The sequence below is a fragment of the Helicoverpa zea genome, chromosome 13 (assembly GCF_022581195.2).
Source record: "Helicoverpa zea isolate HzStark_Cry1AcR chromosome 13, ilHelZeax1.1, whole genome shotgun sequence".
Lineage (NCBI taxonomy): Eukaryota > Metazoa > Arthropoda > Insecta > Lepidoptera > Noctuidae > Helicoverpa > Helicoverpa zea.
In genome coordinates, this window is record NC_061464.1 from 5,579,593 (window position 1) to 5,601,860 (window position 22,268).

Sequence of the window (22,268 nt, forward strand, 5' to 3'; positions counted from 1 at the left end):
TGTACTAGCAGTCATTGTATTTTACATCGTCATGCTCTTGCCGTGTAGAGTGCCATTTCATTTAAAACAGGTCCTTGAACCAGCCGTACAAATCGTCAATTTTGTGAAAACACGTCCACTGCAGGCAAGGCTACCTATTCAAAAAAACGTGTGAAGATATGAAAAGTCAGCATCAATAACTCCTTCTACACACGGAAGTGAGGTGGCTTTCCAGGGGAAGGATTTTTAACAGATTATACGAATTGCGCGATGAACTACGAGTTTTCTTCCAGAGCCTTCCTTCGCCTGCAACTGTTAGCCATTTTGGACTGTTAAGTGTTTTTTTTATGTTGTCAAGTTATCGACACAATACTTAAGTTTTCTTAATTCTAGCAGCAATTTGAACTTAAGTTTTGATAAAAATAACTATGAAGATCAGTTGAATCCAGAAGTGAAGAGAAAGCATTTTCAATTCTCAATGTGTTTCTTGCATCCCATAAAAATTACTTTCAAATGGCTCGTTACGTTGGGAATATTGTTAAACAAAATCAGATGTTATACCTATTGTTCGCCGTAATCAGCGTCTCCGCGCGGGGTTTAAAATCACACCGCTTGGTAAGGCAGATATCTGCGCCTCCGTCGCCGCGCGCGTTATCCGTCGCTCCGCGCAATACGGCGGGATGCATTCTCAGTGGGTGGAGAGCCTTACTGCATTTTTTTTTTGCAGGTATTTGATAAGCGAAACACATTTATTGAAAAAAATCAGCAAAATACAATGACACCATCTACGACTACCATTCTGAACGTCAAGCGTTTTCAAAAAAGAAAAAATATGATGAGTCCTTTCTGGCCCATGAATTAATACAAATAGGAAATTCTGAAAATCCTGATGGAAAATGTGTTGCACAAGGTTTTGACAAGTAGCTCCCTGGCACCTGCAATGCTTAAGCGTCACCTTGAAACCAATCATCCTCATCTCAAAAATAAAAACATAAATTTTTTGAAAGACAAAAAGATGTTCATCGGGCAGGTGTGGCCGCTTTATAAAAATACGCAAAAACCGATAGTGAAAAAGCCACGAAAGCCTCATTCATGCTTACAAGTTACAATATTACGCGAGCTGGAAAACCTCACACAATAGCCGAAGATTTGTTGAAACCGTGCATGACTGAAGTTGTTGCCTGCTTGCTTGGAGAGGATGCAGCTAAGAAAGTGTCAAGGGTGCAGTGTTAAAACAATATCGTATCTGACCGTATTCACAACATTTCAGATCAATGTATTTTCTTTGTTTCAATAAAACGGGAGAAGAAATTTTGAAAGTTATTGATGATAACATAAAAAAAAACTACATTTATTGGAACAAATGTATTAATGTATGCAGCGATGGAGCTGCAGCCATGATTGATAAAGTAAAAGGAACGGTGACAAGAATTAAAACCGTTGCGCAAAATTGTACTAGTAGTCATTGTATTTTACATCGTCATGCTCTTGCCCTGTAGAGTGCCATTTCATTTAAAACGGTCCTTGAACCAGCCGTACAAATCGTCAATTTTGTGAAAACACGTCCACTGCAGGCAAGGCTATTCAAAAAAACGTGTGAAGATATGAAAAGTCAGCATCAATCACTCCTTCTACACACGGAAGTGAGGTGGCTTTCCAGGGGAAAAGTTTTAAACAGATTATACGAATTGCGCGATGAACTGCGAGTTTTCTTACAGAGCCTTCCTTCGCCTGCAACTGTTAGCCATTTTGGACTGTTAAGTGTTTTTTATGTTGTCAAGTTATCGACACAATACTTAGATTTCTTAACTCTAGCAGCAATTTGGACTTAAGTTTTGATAAAAATAACTATGAAGATCAGTTGAATCCAGAAGTGAAGAGAAAGCATTTTCAATTCTCAATGTGTTTCTTGCATCCCATAAAAATTACTTTCAAAACATTTTGGGAATATTGTGAAACAAAATCAGATGTTATACCTATTGTTCAATGACTTTAATTAAAGTTTACGTAACATTAATGTGTGTAGGGTGAGGATTTAGGATAAAGACCCGTTGGAATATTATACAGGTACATACATGTAAGTACAAACTCATGGGTTTCCCCGTGAGTTAAGTACCGTAAGCCCAACAAGACCACAGCGAAGGATTTGCTAAGGCTATTCAATCCAATCCATTGTGGAATGGTTTCAATGCCTATGTAAATAACAATATATTAACCACAAATACCTAAATACCTTTGTGTAAATTTATTTTCCGAAAGAGTATCTTACAAACTCTTCTAAATAAAGTTTCATGCTTATCCGCCGCAATACCTTTGTGCCTCTAACTTTAATGAATGCGTTAGAACCCATCTTGTCAGTCCTTATACGCCTACGAGTAGTGCAGGTCGACGTGTCTTTGTGTTGCTGGGGAGTTTGTTGCGCCACTTCTTCTTCCCAGCAAAAACATAGGAAGTGGTGAAGGGTGGGCGTTTTGGGTGCCGTCTTTAGTAAATTTCTGACGTTCGAAAAGTGAATAAAATGAATACTCGCTAATTTTAATAAAAGACTTTTGATTTTATGCTTTGGCAGAATTGAATAAATTGATTTATGGCGGCCATAAAATCTGAGTACCAGTTCGTTATGAAGAAGCTAATAGATAGTGACGATCACTGCTCGCAGTGAAGATACCATGAGGAATAATCAAACAATCATTAAACAAATATCTTCTTTTTACAGCCTTTAAAAACCTTCAATTTCTAGCTTTCCCATAAAAGTATTCTATTGTTTTGTACCGCAATAGCATGTGGAGCCTCTAAGATTTCTATCAAAGTAGGCTGCCGGTCCCTAGATTAATCTTGGTAGGCTGAGTAACGACCCCTTTACATATATGTATCTCGTGGCAAGTTACCTGTGATTACACCTTGGTCCTTTAAGTCGAGTCGAGTGAGGATCCCCTAATGTCAACAAGAAAACTGTGCTGATGTACAAAAAAAGCCCACAGAACACATTCATGAAACTTAAGGTGGTAACATGAAATTGAAGAATGAAATAGTTAACGAAATTGTATTGTGATATTTTACTAAGTTTTTTTTTTGTTTGCACGAACCGATGCCAACGGCTGACCGCGACGCATATGAAGAAGAAAATATTAAAACCATTGTGGTACATGAGAATGAAAATTATAGACAGAGACAACCAGAAACGTACACGTTAATGAGAACTACATACGAGTGAAGGAAACTGCCAAAAAGAGTAAAGAAATCATGAACAAGTATAAATTGCAAGAGATACAAGATAAATAAGAAGACAAAATAAGTTCTGATGACTAAATAACAGAAATATTACACTGATACCTACCTAGAAGGAACATCAATTTACAAACAATCCGTTTTTTCTTGTCGTAACAGATATTTTACAAGGAATAAACGAATAATAAGAATTCTTATACCTCGTTATTTTTTCTAGACCTATAACAATGCTATCAAGTACCGATACTCGAGTTCAATTTTTATTTAGCTTAATTTCTTACGAGAGAATTTGGGTCAAAATAATATAAAGAGAACGACTGGAGGCTGCGTCAACATGATAACAGTGATAAAGCTATCTAAAAGCGTGATGCGAATAATCCTGTGAGGTTGAAGGACGTGATACTAATAACAAGTCAACTGCCTCTATTTTGTGTGGTTATTGCACTGTAAACAACAACTACTTACCTCTAAAAATGTATTTATTATATTATATTTATAACACAATTATCTATACATATAATAAATTTGTAAAAAAACTGTGTCTGTACATTGAATATATTAAAAAAATAATAATTGGGTGGGGTTTAGAAACAGTAATGGAGCACAAATCCAAAAAAAAAAATTCTGTCTGTTTGTCTGTATGTCTGTATGTCTGTTTGTTTGTACACGCTAATCTTCCGAACTACTGAAAGGATTTCAATGATTTTTTCTTTGTTGTATCAGTATTAGGCTTGGTCAACATATAGGCTATAATTTGTCTTCGAAACTTGAAGACCTGATGCAGAACTCCAACAGACCAATAAAACGAATATAAACGTATATAAACATAATTGGGTTGCTGACAAGAATACTTACAGTAAAATAAATAACAAATCAACATTTTTTTTAAAACTTAAATGGGGAGAGCAAGAAAATATTGAAACTTGCTTTTAAGAAATTACTTTATTTCCGTTTTTTAAAGGTTATAATACTTTGTTCTTTAAATCGAATCTTAATTCTTTCAGTCACACGAAACAAATGGCAGTATATATACATTTTTGAAGCAGGCGCATCATCAATAGATAGTAGATAGTGTAGTTAAATTAAGGATATAGAAAATGTTTGGCATATTCTTTACTTAATATAGTCTTATTGTGCGCTAGACTTTAGAAGAATATAATAATTACAGTAGGTACCGACATAACAGATTCTGAAACATTTCTCCGCCATTAATTTCGCCGATGAACGATTCATTTATTTTCACCGATAGAATGTTTCAATGACGAACGGTTCGCCGACTCAACTGTTCCCTGGATATAAAAAACATACGTATCCGACAGAAATAATCGGTGTCACTTGATTCAGGTGTAAAGAATAAATGAAAATAGCTCTAGTCTACATGACAGGCCTATGATTTATATCCCAGGGTCAGACAAAAAGTTGTGTCGGCTAATCGTTCGTCATTGAAACGGTCTATCGAAGAAAAAATTATAAGAAACGTTCTGTCGGTGAACCGTTCATCGGCAAAACGAATGACGGAGAAATGTTTCAGAGTCACATAATATAATAATATTTATTACGTGAAGGTACAATAAGGGCTATCAATCTTTTTTAGCTATCTTTAATATAATTCAATTGATTGTTTCTCTCATCAAATTGGTACTAAGTGTTCATGTTAGAGTTAAACGATATTAAAATAGAGTTTCATAAATAATATATTTTTCAGCTATTCAATTTTATTTGGGCGTTGTTAATTTCGAGTACATTTAGCGATTTAACTCACACGTGTAGGTATTTCCAAAACATTTACAGAAAATTGGCAGAGACATCATCTTTCTGGCTTTACCCCAATTTTATAAAGGGTCAGCGCAGCCTGTTTTACTACCAAAAAAGTGGTATACTGTGTATAGTAAATTTAAAGTCATTTTCAAAAATGTGGCGTCAAATATAAGACTATAGGTAGGTATTAATGAGAATAGATCAATATACAAAACTATTTTAGGCGGAGTATTGATCATTATTAAAAAAATACAAACTCGAGCATTTAGTTTCATTAAGGTAGTTATGTAAAAATATATCTGAATAAGAACGTTCACACTATTAAGGCAAGTTTTTCCACAAAAATGTCTTACTTCTATAGGCATAATGAGATTATAAACCACTTTATTTTAAAGTGAATAAGTTCAACTGAGCTAAAATTCCCTTAATACATATTTTTTTATAAATTCTATGTTTTTACCTGTAGCAAATGTTGGACACTTCTACGCTTAATAAACATATTTACCTCGTATTTGATACAATTGGGAAGTCAGGAGCAGAAAAGAATCTAGATTAGAAATCATGAAGGTATGTATGTGTAAATCTAATAACCAGGCCATAATATGTCTATGGTCATTGGTCATATTAGAATTAGGGCCCTTCGTAGGCAATGCAATACTCACGTGCATTAGTGATAAGATCTAACTCAATGGAGTATTTTAGTACTACAATAATCATTACTATTTAATTAATTTTACTGTCTTTATGTAAAATTACAGTTTATCTTTTACTGAAGTAATAAATACCAAATACTCGATTCAATACAAATACAATCTACCGGTACATAAATACCATCTCACTTTATAATTGAACACTTGAAAGCTACTGAAATTTAAGAAGTATAATACAATTCTGTTTCAATTGCGCTTCTAAGAAGCAAATAATTTACAAAGCACTACTATGTAGCTTGCTAAGCTCCAATGAGCCAAGGTGACCAAGACAATTATTTTTGTATTATTTTTAATATTAATATGACCTGTAAATTGCATTTTAAAATACTATACTATTACTAAATATGCACAATCTAAACCTAATCTGTCTTCATATTAATAAAATGTACATAAAAAACAGCCTTTCTTGGCCAACAGGTAAAAAATAGACAAGTATTGAGTTATCTTGTAGGCAGCACTAAGTCTATTTATCATTTAGGAACTTCAGAGAGAGCTACAGAAATATGAGCTTTAAAACAGTCAAAAAATACCAAATTAAGTTATCAAAGTATCAAAATAAAAATATAATAATTACCTAAATTCTTTAGTCATAAATTAATACTGGTTTTCCATTTAGTAAAAACTATGCATTCCTATTAAGGAATGTCAAATATAATTATTTGACACATGCAACATCCTAGAATTGGGATTTAGAATATAATTTCACATTACACTATAGCTAATATTAACCGCACAGTGGTTTTAGTTTTTTATTTGGCAATTTTCGCTTATACAATACAATGCAATAAGTTAACATGGGGTTTACCCCAAATATATTACAATAGATAGCTACAGAATCTTAGCCTATCACAATCAAACCATTGATCAATATCCTGAAAAATGCTTCAGTTCAGTCCTTTAGCAGAATACAACAAGAACTCTTCTTAAAAAGATTAAAGATTCTTATAAAAACTTGAGTATGTACCCCAAATAGAATCATATCATACTCATATATCTCAGATTATTTAAAAGCAAGTTTTATCTTTAGTTTGTAAAACTACCTTCTCTGTGACTTCTAGTTAAACAAAAGTTTAGTATCAATCTAACTTTTAAACTATTCCAGATTGTTCCTTCGAGAAGCTGATGATAAGTATGACAACTGTTCCCAAGAGTACCCAAGTCAGTGTGTTCTACAAGTTGGGTCTATGTGCCAATTCCTATAAACTTGGAAAAGGCTAACTTGCTCAGGAGCCCAGTGTCTTTAGAGTTAACTTATATACTATATACATTGGCAAATTCATTGGTATCCCCACAGATATAGAATAGTAGATAAATTGGCAATTGATTTTAGTGAAGCCAAAACTCAAATATAATATAGTGACTGACTTTTACATGGGTGTCCCCAATACATATGTGCTGCATTCCTCAACTTCCAAATCGGTATTTGTGGTGTTACGTGATTTCAATAATAGGATTACATATTTAGGGCCTTACTACAAAAACTTTAAACCCTGTTTTACACTTGTCTAATAAAATTTTGGCTGCAAAATGAACCATATGTCAATGTCATAATTTGACATTTTTTTAGACAAGGCATAAACTGACGTTTAAAAGTTTTTGTGGTAAGACGGTTAAAATTTAAAACATTTTTCGAGATGTTGCTAGTTTTTGTTAAAGTGCCTATGTTTTAGACTCATCCCACATAATATATCCTACATAATCTTTGGAACAATAGTGGGATCCTAAATCTATGGGTATCCCAAAACAGTATACTGCTTTAAAAAATAATGCTGACCAAGCAGGTTAAGCTAAAGAACAATGGCAACATCTGGTATCATTATTGTGCAGTTCTCGTTTAACTGTGGCGACTCACATTGTTTGTATTTTGGATCCAGTTTATCTAAATCCACTTTAATACCCTTCTTTTTAGCCATTTCCACTACATAACTCTTCATCTTGCGGTCACTGGAATGATTGGAAGTTAAAAATTAATGATTAAATGCATTTATTTTTTTATATAAACAATTCTACAATTATTATTGATAAATAGATCAAAATCAAATGTCTCTCGTGGAACAATGTCACTATAGGATGACACAATATATTTATATTATAGAACAATGATGCACTTGAAAATTTTAAAGTCTATTACTTCACATGAATTTGTAAATCCAGGATATAACAATGTATAAACAAGTTAATGTCTGTTTTTTTTTTACTTGACCTCTAAAATGACAGCAAGGAGATCTTAATTTAACAGTAGATGTTCATTTGAATATGGAATGCAATTGTGATTGATTGCAGGATATGCTTGGCTCTTTTCATTGAATGACTCAAGGAAGTTTTCAATTGCTATGTCAAGTTGCGAGTTTATAACAAAGACCAACAGCAGATATTCAGTATAATATGCTTCAATAACAATACACTCATACAAACCTGAATTTCATACAAATACAGCATAAACAGCTTAACATCGCCATACTCAATAGTACGCCCAGAGTAGTCAGAACCATATCCATCAAGCTACCGTCCAGCATGATCACCAAAAAGGTTGTATGCCCTGTAAAAAGGTACACATACACATTTTTAACATAATAAAAATTTATTTATTTATTTAACTTTATGCAATCAAACAATTACAAAGGCGGACTTAATGCCATGGGCATTCTCTCCAGTCAACCTTAAGGTGATGCAGAGATAACATGGTAGGTGCATTACTTAGAAGGACATGTATAAGATAACTAGAGATTAACAGAATTGAATACTAAAATAGACGTAAGTACATAAATATTATTACACAAATATAACATACAAAAACATAAAAATACATTACATAAAAATGTAATGTAAAATATATTTTCTTCACTATTATGAAATATAAACAGAAATAATAGGTATCAACAGTAAATAAAAAATAAATGTAACTTGATGATTAACAACCGCACCTTGTTGGAAATCGCGGTAACGTCACAATAGTTTGACATCAGTTATAAAAGCTCTAGCTTATAATTAACAGTATTTTAGTTTTATTTATTCAGAAAACCTCGGAAATTCAGTCAATTCAATACATGGCGCAGGCAGAAAACCGACGAAAACATAAACTAGTCTGTCAGTGTCAACTGCCAAGTTTGTCAAGTTCTTGCTCTTGCTCTACGTCAATTTTTAATCCACCAATAGCGAATGAATATGATTTTTCTAACCAATAAGGTGAGAGCGTTTGGTAGTGTTTCGTTCAGAAACGTCCTATTTTGAAACAGTTTGGTAGGTACATTGCTCGTAACTATATACTGACAATCATCACCTTTTGTAATTTCGTTATTTTCCGTATTTAGATGAATGGGTCTTATTAGAATGAAAAATAAAGCAGCGCTCTTCATCCTTATAGATAAAAGAATCAAATAATATAACAAAAAATGTACTGCGAGAATCAATGTATTATTTACTTTTAGTTATTGATACAAAATTTTATTCACTTAGTAAATTAAGCAACAAAGACACCCGCTGGTTCCACAACGACGCTACAGCTTTCAGATATCGCTGGTAATGGAGCAGGCTTTGGAGACATTTTCTTAGGATCGTAGTTTGTTTTCAGGTTCTTTGCCAGAGCCTTAACGTTATGTTTCAATGTCCAATCCCTGTAAAACAAAAAATGCCTTTTAAATAAAACTACTTTTACGGATTTTATCTCGGTTATATTAATATTATTTAATCCTGACGTTTCGGATCCTTTACAACATCCATGGTCACAGACAGACTAAGGTGTTGGCGTCTTGATATCTTAGTTAGGTACTAAAATAGGTATACTTATTTTTACTTAAATACTAGTTAGGTACTAGTTAGGTCCAGCAGTTTTTGGCTTGAATTTTGATATAATAATTTCTATGATGGGGTTCCAAGCTGGTGGTACGCTCCAGCCATCTTCTCTGTTGAAATTTGGATGTGTTTTTTTTTTTAATTTCAATAGTTGGCGAATCATCCTAGGCACGATACTACAGCAATTAATAATTAAGTTTTTCAGAGAAGCATCATTCCTTACATCAAATAGTTGGCACTTACGAATAATTAATTCTGCAGCAGTAGATGCAAGCAGCTAGAACACAAGCACTTGCGCACGCTATGAACAGGATTACTGAGATCATGATCCCTCTGAATAGATTTTCACCTTCGACGTAAATTGATCCTGGAAATAAAAAATCAAATAGGCTCAAATTGTTGGATAAAAAAGCGCATTGAATGTAGGCATGGGATTTAATCAGTAGAATTTAGATATATGTTTATAGGTATCTTCTTGCCACATCCAAAGTGAGAGGACTCATTTTATAATCATGACTTGTTGTACAAAGTCCATAGATATATCAATATACAGCGCTATACTATAAATCTGCCATAGCAGATCGGTGTTATAAAAACATGTTATTTAGGATTAGTTAACAATCAAGCCACATTACATTTTTAGTGAAAGCAATAAAAAAACGGTGCAAAAAGTAGCGGAGTTGGATTCTATTCTATGAGATCAGCCGAGAACATTTTTTTTTTATTATTGCAGAAAACAGTTGCGATTTATTTTCAATAATAAGCTTAGTAAATCTTATTTAATATTAGTAGAGATTACTGAAGCCACAAACAACAAAATCCTGAACTTCGAGCATTTTGTTTAGTGCAGGAATAGTTACAATGGTCGTGTTTTTACTACTATTATTCGTTCGTTTGAATTTCTTACACAAATGCATTTAAACTCAATGCTTGATCTTGTTCTATCAGACTTACTTGCTAATTCATCATCGGGTAAAGAGTTGACATCTGTAAATCAATTTACAATTAAGTAACATTCGTATTTTTACGATTAGAAGGACCGAGTAAAGACCTGCTACAAAGGTATGTGTAGATGCATTGCTTGCCAATGTTAAAACGCTTACTTAGGTACACAATTACTTTTTACCAGTTTTCACAAGTAAGGTCATGCTTTATGTCCATATGATTATTTTCCTAGATTTTCCTTTTTTATTTCCATATGATACCGGATATACCTATCATTAAGAATTTACTTACCAGCCTTAGCGTAAGGTACCATGACTTTTTTCAAAACTTTTTTGAAATTCACCATACATCTGTCATTAACGGCATCGTAGACAAACATTCTGAAAAAGTTATATTTATTTTTAGGACAACACAAAAAATTAAATTAAAAAAACACACGACAGAAAATTATTTATTTATTTACGCACTCGTCACATCCACATTTCGAAGTTTCATTGTCCGATGGCAATTGCATCTGCAAAATAATTAAATCTGTTATTATAAATTAAAATCCTAGGAAGGTCTAAATTTTGAAGGGTCAAATGTGACTTTGTTTGCCATTCGGTACATACCTATCGTGTTAACTTTCATATTAAATCTACTATAAAAAAATGATATTTCTGCCACCATATTTTACTAGAATCTGCACTTATAATTATTCACTGCTGTTTAATAGGTAGGTACTTACTACATTTTCGGTTGAAGTGTCTTCTGCAACTGTGTAACAGAAAAAAAATATAACTTAAAAATAATATTTTCGCAATTGTAGGCTGGCAAAGGAGATGAGGTCTTGCTGAAGGAAAAGTATGTATGTAATTAATAGATCAATAATAACTGGCAAATCTTCATAACATGATAATTATTACAACAAAGTTAAGTAAAATCATTTTACACTAAAACATTTATAGCAGATGACACGGCACAAGCCACTCAATCAGAGGGTATAATTTCAGTTCTAGATCTTAGAGAATATAAATAAACGAAAAAAAATCACTTACTGGCAATCGCGTTGCAAATAAGAATAAAAAACAGAAAAATACTGTTACAAAACATTATCCGCACCGAATCTGTCCGTACTTGCATCATATTTAGGTATCACTTCTGAATGAAGTTGTGTCCTGTTATTAACCACACAAAGCCGCCTGCTTAAATCCTATTTGATACAATGTTACGAAAGAGTCTATTAATAATATGTAGCGCACTCAATATTTCACTGATAGAAATTAAGTACTTTGTTGTATTGCTTTTCAATAGAAATTATTAGCAGCGCAAAATACTACTGTTTGGTTTGCACCTTTTAGCCAAAGAGTATCCCTCTCAGAAGCGTGGGTTACCGAAATAGATGTATGACCTCGCTGCCATTCGGCTTACGAACGGAGTTATTTTATTTAATCTTCACCGTGCAGTTTATCCACCCATTCCGAAAGTTTGCTATACTCTTTGATATTATAAAAAAAAAATGTGAAAGACACTCTGCCTTCCGGGCTTTCACGTAAGAACTATCAAACCTGTGCCCATGAAGTTGAATTCTAGAAGCCCGCGCTACCACTGCACTTTGTATACTCTCTTTTTTAAGGAGTTCTATGTGCTTCTGGGTGTAGTTCTACGTTATAGTCCCTCATAGATGAAGAGCTTTTTGAGTTTATCCATTACAACCAAACAAACAAACAAAGTCCTCTTTATAATATTAGAATATTAGTATAGAAAATATCATTTTGTCTAACATTATGATATGATATGTTTATTTTTATGTTTATGTGATATGATACGTTTTAGTAGGTATCGTAAAATTATGATGTTTTGTATTTGTGTACTAAAAATAAAGATACAATAATATCAATTTCCAAAATTCTGAAACGTGTTAGATTTTTCTTAAATATTCCCGGGCTTTTAAGTGACGCAATGAATTCCCGCTTTCGTTCAACAATAAATATTGAGTATAACGAAATGTAATTTTTCGTTCAGAAACATGTTACATATTCTCAATCGCAAGAAGTAGCAAAAACAAATGATAATATTTAATGTTTTACGACTGTATTACATTATTTGTCAAGTTACTTACGAGCAAATAAATCAAACACAATTTGATGAATTTAAGTTTAAAGCGATGTTCATCTAATCATTCAATGAGTGCACATTGAATGCAACGAATAGGTAATGAAATTCTTACTAAAATTGTTGTTATCCTTATCTAACTTACACAATACAGTATATAGGTTTTCCGTTAGAGCGAAATAGCAATATTTCACTTAATTGTCTGAATCCCGTGGTTGCAACGCGGCGTAGCTCGCTCGCTCAAGAATTGAGTGAGTCAAGAAGTTGAAATCAAAAAACCAGTTTATTTACCGACCACGTCCACGGCGCGCGCGTTCTATGGCCCGTGCCCAAAATTATAGTCCGAGTTTTCTCACAGAGATTGATATCACGAAGTTAATCTGTGTGGCTAGGTGGAATTATATTTCGTGAAACATTACAATCTACTAGCAATATTCTAGAGTGTGATAAATTGTTTTGGAAAGTCATAAATAAAGTAACCATTGGGAGTGCTAAAAAGGTGTGTCGTGTTTCGAATTTTGAATCGTGAACAAACTTTTGTGCATTCACGTGAAAAATACAAGTGTTTTATTTCGATGAGTTCGTGTGTGCAAAAGAGATGTTGATACGGAAAAGTTTTCCAATCAAAATCGATTGTCAGTTGCATAGTTGAGTGATTTTCGTGTGATTTCTTCAACGAGACGAGTTCGCAAGGTAAACGTGAGTAAAAGTTACGCTAAAATAACTGTTTCTAGCCTTAGATACCAACTGTTCGCTGTATGGTTCAATTAACACGATGAAAAGTTCCCACTGGGTGGTTTCTAGTGAGATTTTAATTGGAAATCATTGTTGTGCATTCCAATAGGATTGATAATAATATTCGTTGTGCCGAAATGTTTTGATTTGACATTCCTTTGTGCTAGTATCGGATGAAGACCGGTTTGTGTACTTTAATTACTAAATAATGTTTATGATACCAGTTTAAATATCGATTGCACTTCGATAATAATTAAGTGTACAGATTTTTTTAAACTAATAACTACATCAACTGAATCCGGATAGACTGGAAGCCAACCCCAACATAGTTGGGAAAAAGGCTCGGAGGAGGAACTGCTTCAACTGAATCTGATTTATTTCCAACTTTAAAGCAGCTAAAATCTATGTTGTGTGTTTTTACCATCATTACTTCAGTTAGGACACACTTCTGGTGTAGGTTCTGTAAACTTATTCTCCTTAAAAAAACCTCATTGTCCAACCATTTCCAAAACATAAAGAAACTTTTAGCGGTTCAATTATTAAAACAAGTGAATCTAGAATCAACTTTAAATATTATTCCTCTGCAGATGTGCGCATCAAGAATTCAAACACACCGAACAAGTGGCCACCAGCCCTGATGCAGTCCGGAACATTCCATGAAGTCGGCTGACATGTAGCCATGGCCAGTGGCAAGGCTCTTTATTCAATAGCAGTGGTGGCACTGGGGTTCATTTGCTTCGTAGTCGGTGCCATCGCAGTGGGCCTTCCTACCTGGGGAAACTTCCATAGCTGTGAGTATTGAAACAAAGTTTTTTATTTAATACCTATCTCTAATTTATGGTGTATTACTTTCCTGCATTGTTAGTTTGACCTGAAAGAAGCTCGTAGGTTAATATGTTAGTAACCAAAAACTGTTGCATTAAATGTATATACATTAGTAATAAAACATAATCACCAATTTTGTAATTTGCACAAGTTTTGCATACTAATGAATAATAATAATTAGAGTAATACACAAATGTATAATACATGAATCACTTGTATTTAGTTAATCACCTACTTCAAGTAATTAACAAAGTATCATTAAAAGCTAGAAAAATATAGAGCATGTTCTTGATCACTGTAAAAAAGATAAAAAAGCTATGCACGGCTGATTTAATAATACAGTGCCGCATTTATCTCGATGGTTAATTAATACTGATCATTTCACAGTCTAATTACATACTTGCACACTGAAAACAATATGAAAAGACAAACTACCATATTATGTTACCTGAATGAATATAATACACGAAATACAATAGAACTTAATGAATCAGACATGCTTTGTTTTAATGTAGGCTAATGTAAACCCAGGGTTACATGACGCTGCTGACTCAAATTTGCTTTAGTGCTTATTTCAGAATTCCGTATACAAGATCTTTCCGTATACAAGTTAATAATGAAACATTGGTTCATATAATTCATAGCAATTACCTGAATACTTTCATAGTATACTCAATTGATGGCATTAAAAAAGTACAGTTGCAACTATTGTTTTAATATCAATAAAATAAATTCTTGATCAGTTAATTTTTTTCTTATTTTTATTTTTGGCAAATCAGAAAAGTATGGACCTGATGTTATTTTTTTTTTTACTCAAAAGACACTGGGCATAATTATGTATTAGCTTATGATATACCTATTTTCCTTCGGAGTTTAATGCTAACGCGGATACAAGGAAAAACGATAAAACAATTTCCAGAATTGTTTGTTTCCTTCCTTTTAAGGACAAAAATATCTTACATTGTTATTCAAGTGATTACAATACAAATACTTACCTACATAGAAATCTTTTTTCACATAATGATTTAATATAAAGAGCTTCAAAATATTTCTACAACTGCATATTTACTTTATTTTACAATTAAAATTGTATATTTTGTGTTGTTTAGTTGTTAATAAGTAGAATTACAATATATTAGTAAAAGGCAAACCAAAATAGTAAGTCCCCCCGCCGTCCACACCCCGCGTATTTTCTGTGCTCCCTGACTTCGCACTTACGTCTTGACTACAACTTACTCGTCGTGACGTCATACGTTATAAGTTATATATATGTTATGGACCAAGTGATAAATTGAGCAGTATACATAATGCCCGGTCATTATGAAAAATGCCCAATATGAGAGCGCAATTTGATAATAATTATTCAAATAATCAAATTGACCGGGCACTATACATATTGCCCGTGACCTTTTGGGCAAAGTAATACAAGCAAAGTAATAACATATTTATATTCAATTTTTTATTGTTATTGCCATTTAATTTAAAATAAACTAAATATTAAACCACTTAAATAATCAGCCTCATGATTTGGATTAATTATGAAGGACTTCTGCCTTAAAAATCCACTAGTTTTTGCATTTAAAAGTTAAGGAAAGTCATATTTAAAGGGTGCTTATTAAACAGGCTCCTTTTTAATATAATTATTCGCCCCGAATAATGTATGTTGCCTTCTAAATTACTAAGTCAGCCACAATTAACGAGCATCTAAATAATACTATCTCAGCCACTCGTTATCTTCTAAGTAAACCGCTCTAAATACAACTCCGCATGATGGTTATTTTTTAGCATCTAAATTTGTAGCATGCGTTCTAACAGTAAACTTCTAAAATACTATTAAATGACATCATAAAATTTATTTATTTAGCTTCTAATTTTTTAACTCAGTACGTTTAAAATGTAAGCAAGCAACATGCAGCAAGCATGGCTTCTGTCACGGCTCCGGTGCTGCGGGGCTCCGGCGGTCCCATGCGAGCTTATCGTCGCAGATGGTTTTCACGCTCACCGCCGCAGCTTCGGCTTGCTGGCCGGCTCTGAGCCGGCCAGCCTCAGCCGCGTCGGCGAGCGTTAAAACTACCTGCGCCTCAGCTCGCAGGCCGCCTCGCCCCTCCACACTTACGCGGTTTTGAATTGCACTCTAGGGGTAGGACAGACAAGACTACGTGGAGTCGGTTTTGCAGCGATAAGTTTTCGTCACATCATCCTCCGAGCCTTTTTCCCAAACTATGTTGGGGTCGGCTTCCAGTCTAACCGGATGTAGCTGAGTACCAGTCCTTTACAAGGAGCGACTGCCCTATCTGACCTCCTCAACCCAGTTACCCGGGCAACTGTTACGTGGGATACGTTTTCGTCACTAACTTCAATTTTTTGCTTTATTATCAAATTGCCCAACTGTCATGTAGCAATATAATAATGCCCGTGCAATGTGATAAATAATGAAGTTAAGATAGTTATTAATCACTTGGCCCGATAAAGCTAGACATTATTCATAATGCTCGGGCATTTAAAAAAAAAGATTAGCGTTAATCGACGAACACAGACGTGCTCATCAAGCAACTTAAAAATAGCGTAATTAACAATTTTTTTATTGTGACCTAGTTTTAGAGTCATAGCGTTTTTGTTGTGAAATTATACAGTATTTATTACAAATATGGACAAAAAGTGATCTACAATTATGGATAGAAGCCCCTCCCACCGTGGCGGACTGCCACATTGCTCATCGCCACCAGCAGCAACACCCAGAAGTCACGCACAGGATGAAACAATTGAGGTTTTTTCTACTCCTGAAATTCAATCCTGGATGTCTAGTATTGAGCAGTGCCTGAATGAGGTTTCGATCACGGTTTCGGAAGGCAAGATGAATTCCGAACAAAAACTAAGAGTCACTAGCCTTTGTCGCAAAGTCGGATACGGAGTCTCTCAAATGGCTGTGCAATATCAGTCATTGAAACATAAAGCCCTTCAGAACTACGCCACCCTGCAAACGTTGAAGGAAAATCAAGACCTCGCTAGTAGTTTGACTGAGATCAAGCAGGAACTACAAGATACTCTCATCAAACATAAGCCGGAAAGCACATCCTTCGCAGACATGGTGAAGGGTACAAAAAGCCTTATTATGCCTCATGCAACCAGCTCTGTCGCTATATATCCTAGTGACCATACTAAGACCAGTGAAGAGACCAAAAATTTAGTCCAAAAAATTGTATGCCCTGAGGAAATGAAGCTAAAGGTACGTGGACTTTGGAAAACAAGAAACGGAGGTGTTATCATAAGCACAGAGACTAAGGATGACATGCTAAAAGTGAAAGAGACTGTCGAGCGTTCCACATCTGCACTTACTGTTGATGAACCTCAGAAGCGGAAGCCTCGCATTATAATTATTGGGGTACCCACTGATATGGCAGAGAAAGAAGTTTTCAAAAGTATTTATGACCAAAATATCGTAGACAAACTTCCAACATTGACCAAGGATACCTTTTTGACCTCAATTAAACTAAGCCACAAGTCAGGAAAAAGGGATGCTGACAGCTGCAACTATATTGTTGAAGTTCCAGCCAGCATCCGGAAAGTCCTAGTAAATCAGAACAGGCTTTACATAAACTGGACGTCGTGCCCGGTACATGATTTCACCCTTGTGACTCGGTGCTTCAAGTGTCAGCAGTATGGTCATGCATCCAAGACATGCAAATCTGCTACCTCTACTTGTGGCCACTGTGGAGGAGAGGGACACGCGACTCAAGAGTGCTCTTCAAAGGAAGAACCGCCGAAATGTGCAACCTGTAAGCGCTTTAAAAAACCCTACAATCACAAAACGGGAGATTCCGAATGCCCTGCTAGAAAAGCCGCTGAATATAGGTACATCAACTCCGTAGACTATAAAGGCGTCTGATAGCGTCAAACTCGAGATAATATTTAGCTGTAATCATTTCTACACATTATATAATTTCATATTTTACTTAGGGATAGTGGATTACTGATTATTTTTAGGCCCGCATATTTACACTCAAATATTGTATGTAATATTGTAGGTACGCAATATGGATATTTTAATTAGTATGTAAGCATTATAACAAACATGTGTAATAACTCTGTATTTGTCACATTGACCTAGTTTTTAGTAACTAGCAGCAATTTATTGTTAATTAGCTATAAATATTATAATAAGCACTTTTACGCCCGAGACACAGGTTTTTACCTAGTTCGGGCAAATTATACATCAGCACTTTTTAGAATTAGCAAAATATTGTAAAATGATGTTCAAAGAGAAGTAATAAACAATTTATTTATTTATTTATTTATTATTAATAATGCCCGAATTAATCACATGGTCCATAACATATATAAGTTATAACTTATAACGTGACGTTACTGTTAGACGATTCACACACGACATAATCCCGCAGCGGTTCTCCGCACGGTCCATGTGAAAGATACGACTGAATTTCATAGAAGGTAGAATAACAGGAGATCCTTGACCTACGCCTGCCTCGAAGGAACACGGTGTCGTGTGTGAAACACCTTACTGTTTTGATTGGCCTATACACTTTAATGTCACTAGTCACTAGTAATTGCTTTGTATGCACCTAGATTTGTATAAAAAACTAATGCTTTCAGATGATTCTGACTTTCAACTCTCAGTCCCTGGGTACTATTGTAAGTATGCAATCCGTTTCTTGGTGATTGGCAAAATCGATACACTTACACTTAAAATGCAATTAACTATTGTGGTGAAGGTTTTATCGATCTACTTATAATGATTTTATATACTATAATGATGAAGATCACAAACTGCATTGAGTACATAGCATGGATCATTATAGTATCACAATACCTATTCAAATCCACAAAGCTTATTTAATTTGTATCTTTAATTACTTAATAATCGCCTTTTTCGCTGATTGTACAAATAGTTTGATAGATTGTAAGTAGTTGGAATCGCTACGTCAAACCGCAACTAGTTAGAAAGCAATAATCTAAAACGTGTCTTATCTCGTAACAGTCTCATCAGTAAACAAATAACCGTGCACGTATAAAAACCGGATTGAAAGATAATAAAAGGTGTTAGTCTACAATATTAGATGCGGAATATGACCCACGCACACACATGCAAAAAGGTATCTCACGGCTATACACTCACACTTAAAAGAACTGCAGTCAGATTACGCTAGTTACGTACTTCAGTGTAGTTATCATCCATTAGAATCTGCCTTATTATAAACAGATGCACTTGTTCGCTCCAATTGGCCTTATGAATCTTAAAATGAACTTTAAAATATCAAGTGTTCCTTTTGCAAACGTGTTGAATTAGTAACTGCATGTCTGCTATCTGCAATATACTATAAATGCATTCTTTCTCGTAAAACATTTGAAAGCGATACATACGTACTTGATTAATAATACAGAAACGAAAAAGGAACAAAATTCAGCTACATTACATGATTTAGCAACGATATCACTTTTTTGCCGGATAATATAATTCTTTTAAGGCTTCCTTTTCCAAACATGTCTTCACATTTTTTGTATACAACCTTCATATGTATACATAATACTACTATGCAGATAGGAAAAACGCTTTGTTTGTGTGTGTTTCTGTGTCTCTTTTTATCTAAGGGCACACAACGGAAGTATGGTCCCAAGCTCATGCGCGCTCAAAGTGGGCCAAACCACGCTCCTACCTACGTCTACTGTTACCTTTGAAACCTTCGCCTTTCTAACTTACCTTAGTTATTTATAAGATAACATCAATGATTGCTCGTCAAATCTTATAGAAACTAGCTTCGTGTACACGGGAAAATCATAGTCATTTTATTATTTTCGAAGCATTGTGGTAGGATAGACATTTATAAATCCATTTCGATTTTTTGCAGTAATTACACTTTTTAGAATAGTTTGAAATAGGTAAAACTATCTGCGCCAAAATTACTTTTCACTTTTACTTCCTAGTACAAGTAAAATTAGTTACAGAAAATTTGGAGATAGTGTAAATTTCGTGTCAAATTCTGCAGACGTAACTGTAATAAGATAACTTTTAAGTTTGATTTAACACCGTTACTAACTTTATTACATTTACATTGTAATAATTAATGCTAAGGCTGCTCTCTGTGCTTACTTAGGACGGTATATTCAGTGTGCACTAAAAAATGTGGCACGCCCGCCAAACGGGTTATTGACCCTGGAGACCTTTGTGACAAAACTTGTGGGAGATGTGCCAGCGGTCGCTGTTATGGACTTGTTTTTTTTTTCTAATTTATACCACATCGTGCATTCAACCTTTCTAGAATATTTAAAGTTAGTATATATATAGGTAGTTAATGCTAAATCACTTTGTATTCGTCACGTACGTTGTAAGCGGATTTTGTAGTTGTTGGACATTCAAATCACAATAGGTACTAGAAAAAAATCTTTGCTTTGATTCGTACTATTCGCAACTACAGGATAATTGATAATAATGAGTAGTTTGCACAAACATTATAATTTAATTATGATAAGACTAAAAGGCTCAATAGGTTAAAGAAAAATTTTTCTAACTTAAATAATACCACAACATTCTCCTTGAAATTAAACGCTTGAAATTAAAGGTCTCAGAAACCCGACAAATTCATCCTTTTCTGGTCACAATATGTTGGGATCCATATCGAACATTAACCACCAACAAAGTTTCGGAATATTCAATTGCAAAAACATAAACTTCTCAAATTAATGTACATGAAATAACTATCAGTTGGTAAATACCACCGTAAAATTAAAGTTAACAACAGGTCTTCCGTATAATTGCGCCATTACATCGGTTCTCAGACGACAAGCTATAATTCTCGCCCACGGTAATAATGGACCTAAAATAGAAAAATGTTAGCTTATTAATTTTATATCAATGCATGTCTAATAAACAGTCGCTGTCCAATAAATAATGCAAACAGATTAATTTGCCAAAGAATTTTAATTTCCTACTTGAGCACCCAAATTCCCAATTAATAAGAAACTGTTTTGAGCGCAGCGCGTGAAACGGTACATCTGACATCATATAATCTGCTTTAATTTTCTTCTTATCATCGATGAAATGTAACTTACAATGGTGTTTCGTGTAACTGTTGTAGGCTCGTCATCTCGAACCAAGCGATCAATGGTCAGCATGACAGCGTCATTTTTTACTGACAGGCAACGACCTCGGCTCAATCGCAAGCACGATACGCGAAGGTCCTAAAAAAGAAGGTTTTTTCATACAATTCTTTTTGTTTAATGATTAGTCTTCAGTGTCTTCATTGTCCGTGACATTGATGCTAAATGAAGTGTCAAGTCTAGTATTTGTAACAGTTCATTTTTAACAGACTGTTATGCATTCCTTTTTTACAATCGTTTGTGGTTCAGTAGGCAGTATTAATTAATTAAGATGTTGGCGCTATATAACACCATTAATTAACAAGATGTAGGTATCTATTACTGATATCTCTTGTCATTGTGAAGTTGAAATTAGAGTTATAAAATACCGTATACATTCCTGAAGTCCAAGCGTTTCTGCTTATTACTAAAGATATTAACCTTTTGTTTCATTTATTTTAATATCATCCAGTGTTGGTTGTACATTATTTTATCAACAATTTAGTATTATATAGTATTAAGGCACATCAACATCAATAAACACAAACGTTTATAAGAGACACGAAACAGAGACATATAGCAAGTGTTGTTACAGACGTGCACAATATTCAAAACTTTTTTTTTTTCGTCGTCCATCGTCCTTTTATTTCATTGATGTGTTATTTTCTAGGCGTATAGGAGCACACTATTGATCCTCTGCGCAGAGTTCTTTAACGTTCACAGTTATATTCTGCCTCGCCGCTGTAAATTACAATCGCAGTCACGAACGCCTTTAAACACTACTATGTTGATTCGCTGTCTTTAGATGGACACAGACAGACAGATAATTGCATAGAATTATCGAAAAATTTTTGAACAGAATATAAAAATATCACGAATATCCATTTACGGTCGCTTTCTCTATATTCTGATGACTATTTGCATTCCAGTTTTTTCTGCAATGCGCCGATCCCGAATTTGCATATTAAGTATACTTCTGTCGGGGTGCAGAATTCCGATTCAAAAAATGTTGAAAATGTATACCTAATATTGCAGATTACTGAGGAATTGGTTTTTTTTTTTATATAATTTAGTCGGAATTTGGGTAATAGGTACTTCGTTATACGAACG

At 34.2% G+C, this 22,268-nt stretch overlaps 3 protein-coding genes and 1 long non-coding RNA gene across 6 annotated transcripts in view; 2 read left to right on the top strand and 2 right to left on the bottom strand.

The window, feature by feature from the left end:
• Positions 1–7,288: 7,288 nt before the first annotated feature.
• LOC124635926 lies at positions 7,289–8,835 on the bottom strand. The gene is made up of 3 exons (XR_006985079.1): positions 8,600–8,835; positions 8,091–8,214; positions 7,289–7,619 (listed from the first exon to the last, which is right to left on the bottom strand). It is a non-coding gene; the product is annotated as an uncharacterized LOC124635926 (long non-coding RNA).
• A 235-nt stretch (positions 8,836–9,070) lies between these two features.
• On the bottom strand, positions 9,071–11,885 carry LOC124635689. The gene is made up of 7 exons (XM_047171641.1): positions 11,450–11,885; positions 11,140–11,168; positions 10,880–10,926; positions 10,704–10,792; positions 10,422–10,454; positions 9,711–9,834; positions 9,071–9,289 (listed from the first exon to the last, which is right to left on the bottom strand). Exons 1-7 carry the CDS (start codon positions 11,535–11,537, stop codon positions 9,136–9,138), a joined length of 564 nt encoding a protein of 187 aa, XP_047027597.1. The 5' UTR covers positions 11,538–11,885; the 3' UTR covers positions 9,071–9,135.
• An 890-nt stretch (positions 11,886–12,775) lies between these two features.
• LOC124635653 overlaps positions 12,776–22,268 on the top strand; it is a 30,309-nt gene continuing 20,816 nt past the window's right edge. Inside the window, exons 1-3 of one of the 3 annotated variants that reach the window (XM_047171590.1) lie at positions 12,781–13,205; positions 13,829–14,032; positions 18,678–18,716. In XM_047171590.1, the coding sequence (XP_047027546.1) occupies positions 13,921–14,032; positions 18,678–18,716 (151 nt within the window). In that variant the 5' untranslated portion in view covers positions 12,781–13,205; positions 13,829–13,920. Of the gene's footprint in view, positions 13,206–13,828; positions 14,033–18,677; positions 18,717–22,268 lie in introns of all 3 variants that reach the window. The other 2 variants (XM_047171591.1, XM_047171592.1) reach the window with 2 other exon arrangements.
• On the top strand, positions 16,590–18,353 carry LOC124635652. The gene has a single exon (XM_047171589.1). The coding sequence runs from the start codon at positions 16,738–16,740 to the stop codon at positions 17,950–17,952; it is 1,215 nt and encodes a 404-aa protein (XP_047027545.1). The 5' UTR covers positions 16,590–16,737; the 3' UTR covers positions 17,953–18,353.